This window comes from Empidonax traillii, unplaced genomic scaffold (assembly GCF_003031625.1).
Source record: "Empidonax traillii isolate 1590-97213 ecotype Southwest subspecies unplaced genomic scaffold, ASM303162v1 scaffold84:size2688230, whole genome shotgun sequence".
Taxonomy (NCBI): Eukaryota; Metazoa; Chordata; class Aves; order Passeriformes; family Tyrannidae; genus Empidonax; species Empidonax traillii.
The window spans coordinates 205458-208003 of record NW_020955277.1 but is presented as its reverse complement, the minus strand read 5'-3'; the positions used below and the strand labels follow the sequence as shown (position 1 = coordinate 208003).

The window sequence follows — 2546 nt, the reverse complement described above, 5'->3', positions numbered from 1 at the left end:
AATAAATGAGTAGAGCTTCTATGCTGTGCACGATGAATCACATTTGTGGATCACTATCACCCAGCTTAAGCCATGAGATCCACATTTTCCCTGCTTATGCCATACCTGTAACCTGCATCAACCCTGTTTGCGTTGCTGTTGAGAGAGAACCCTTCTAGTCCTGAGCATCATTTTCTTTTCCTAAACTCTTTATTTGTGAATAGTAGAGGAAGGAAGGGGGTATGAAGAACATGAAAGGCACATATTAGATTGATTCTAGGAAACACAACCTGCAGGTTGTAGATTAATTTCAGAAACATCTCAGAGAGGGGCTAGAGAGGCAAACAAGATGAATTGGAGCACACATCAGATATTTTTCCCATAGCAAGGCTATACAGCTGCTAGTGGTTGATTGTAGGTTTTCCACTAGATGTTCTATATATTTGGCCTTTTGATTATTACTACAATCATCATGACATCAATAGGAATCAAACATTTTTAAGGGTATCCTGGAGAATCTGAATCTCATGAAAAACCAACAGAAGCCTATTTCTTAAAGACCTCTTTGCAAATCATCGAATCACGGAATCAGTCAGGTTGGAAAAGACCTCTGAGATCATCAAGTCCAACCCTTGATCTTTCCTTACACAAAGATCTCTTCCTGAGAATTCAAATTTCAATATTCAAATTAAGCATCCTTGTATGTGACAGAGCCAGAGTATCTTGGGCCTTTTATTTTGCGTTTTTTTCTTTTAGCCAAGGTACAAATATTCTGTGATCTGAAAAGGGACAGGAAACTTTTGTCATATTTGAAGGCTACTGAATGAGATGAGTATTTAAAAAAATAAATAATGAGCAGAAGTAAAGTGTTCCTCTAACAAAGTCTTGTATTTGCCCATTGTAAGAGGAACCATTCATAGTTTGTGGGCACAATAGTTGATAGTAATTGTTACCAGCAATGAGCTAGCTGCAAGGACTGCTAACCATAGGCAGATAGCCAGCCTAAGAGGTTGTGATCATGTCATGAAGGCAGCAAGTAAAAGACTGCGTCGATGAAAAGTTACTATGTTATTTTGTGACAGATGATAACTTGAAAAGGTGGCAGGAGAATAAAAAAAAACCTGCAAGAGTCCAATAACAGATAAATACACTGCAAACAGATGAAGGTCATTTCACCTATCAAAGATTGGAGTAACTTGGTCTTTCTTATCATTGAAACATACTAAATAGGAACTTACTAATGTGTATAAGTCAGCAGCATAATTTATGGTGAGAAGATTAGATAAACTGAGCTGGTTTGCACATTACAGATTTTTGCATCCAACTGCAACCTCATCACTAACTCTTCAAGTGCTGAAACCACCTTCAAATATCTCAGTGACAAGTGAGATGAGCTGCTGAAGTTTTAAGAGAGGTTTTCAAGGGCCAAGCAGAGGTTTTTTAGTTCCTCTTTCATCTGACAGAGTGCCTTCTTGACTTTCTGTGGTGTGTTCATAATCTCAATGCTGTTGGTGAAGGGGTCATGGTGCAGAGCAAAAGGCTTCTTGATCTTCATTGCGTAGTTTCTGTGGGGGAAGAAGACAGAGCTTCTAGTTCAAGAGGCATTTCCTTAAGCATAAAACCTGCAGGACCCAATTTCTCAGTATGCTGTCATGGACTTATCAGGAAGCAGAGGCTGCTCTGACACATCCTCACTGGTACTCTTTAATGCTGTCTGGTGCAGTACATTCTCCCCATGGCTGAACTACTTACAGCTCTGAAGATCTGTAGTGCCTGCTTTTCAGCGAGGCTGGCTTAGACCTGTCTGTGCTCTCACAGCTCTACACTAACACAGTTCAGAGTTATTACAACCACAAGCTGAGGAATGCAGGAGCACAGCATGTCTGCCGCCTTCACTTCCAAGAAATAACCTGGAGCAGCTCTTTCTGAGTAAAATTCTAAAAACCTGTTGATACTAGGCATCCTCTATTTTTCTGTCTCTATTAAAAGAAAAAAACATGATCGCTTGCCATTTTCGACAATATTTCCATTAAGTACACACTGGTAGGAAGCCCCTGTACTGATGTTGCCATATGTTTTCCGTGCTGACAGATTCTTGTGCCTTTGGTTATTTTGAGCAGCTTTGGCTCTGCAACTGTCTTGAAAAAATGTATTAAAAAGCTTCAAGTCTGAGAATGGTGTATTCCTTGTCCTTGTATGTTCTTTTCAGGTTTGCCTGAGTCAAATGCTCTGCAAGTCCTCTCTCTTCTGCCAGTAAGTTCTCACTTACGTTTTTACACATATTAAAAATTTAATGTGAACATTCAGATTTAAGATGAGGATCCTAATTAGCCATTGTTATAGCCCCAGCAGACAGTGCTTCTGGGGAAGAGGGGGGTGAGTAGGGAAGAAGTCTGGCTCAGGTTCTCTTCTTCTAATAAATTCCTCATTTCAGCTCCTACATGCTCCCCAGTAGCTCTACAACCAGCCTCCAGCCAGAATTGGTCATGTTGTTCTAACTGTTGGAGATGAAGGCCAGAATTTAAACTCTGCTTACTTAAAAAAAAAAAAAAAAAAAAAAAAAAAAA

The 2546-nt window shown here is 39.7% G+C and overlaps 1 protein-coding gene across 1 annotated transcript in view; it reads right to left on the bottom strand.

The window, feature by feature from the left end:
* Positions 1–710: 710 nt before the first annotated feature.
* Positions 711–2546, bottom strand: part of LOC114056146 (tyrosine 3-monooxygenase-like) — a 31144-nt gene continuing 29308 nt past the window's right edge. Inside the window, exon 12 of the mRNA XM_027881125.1 lies at positions 711–1544. Coding sequence (XP_027736926.1) covers positions 1385–1544 — 160 coding nt within the window. The 3' untranslated portion in view covers positions 711–1384. The remainder of the gene's footprint in view (positions 1545–2546) is intronic.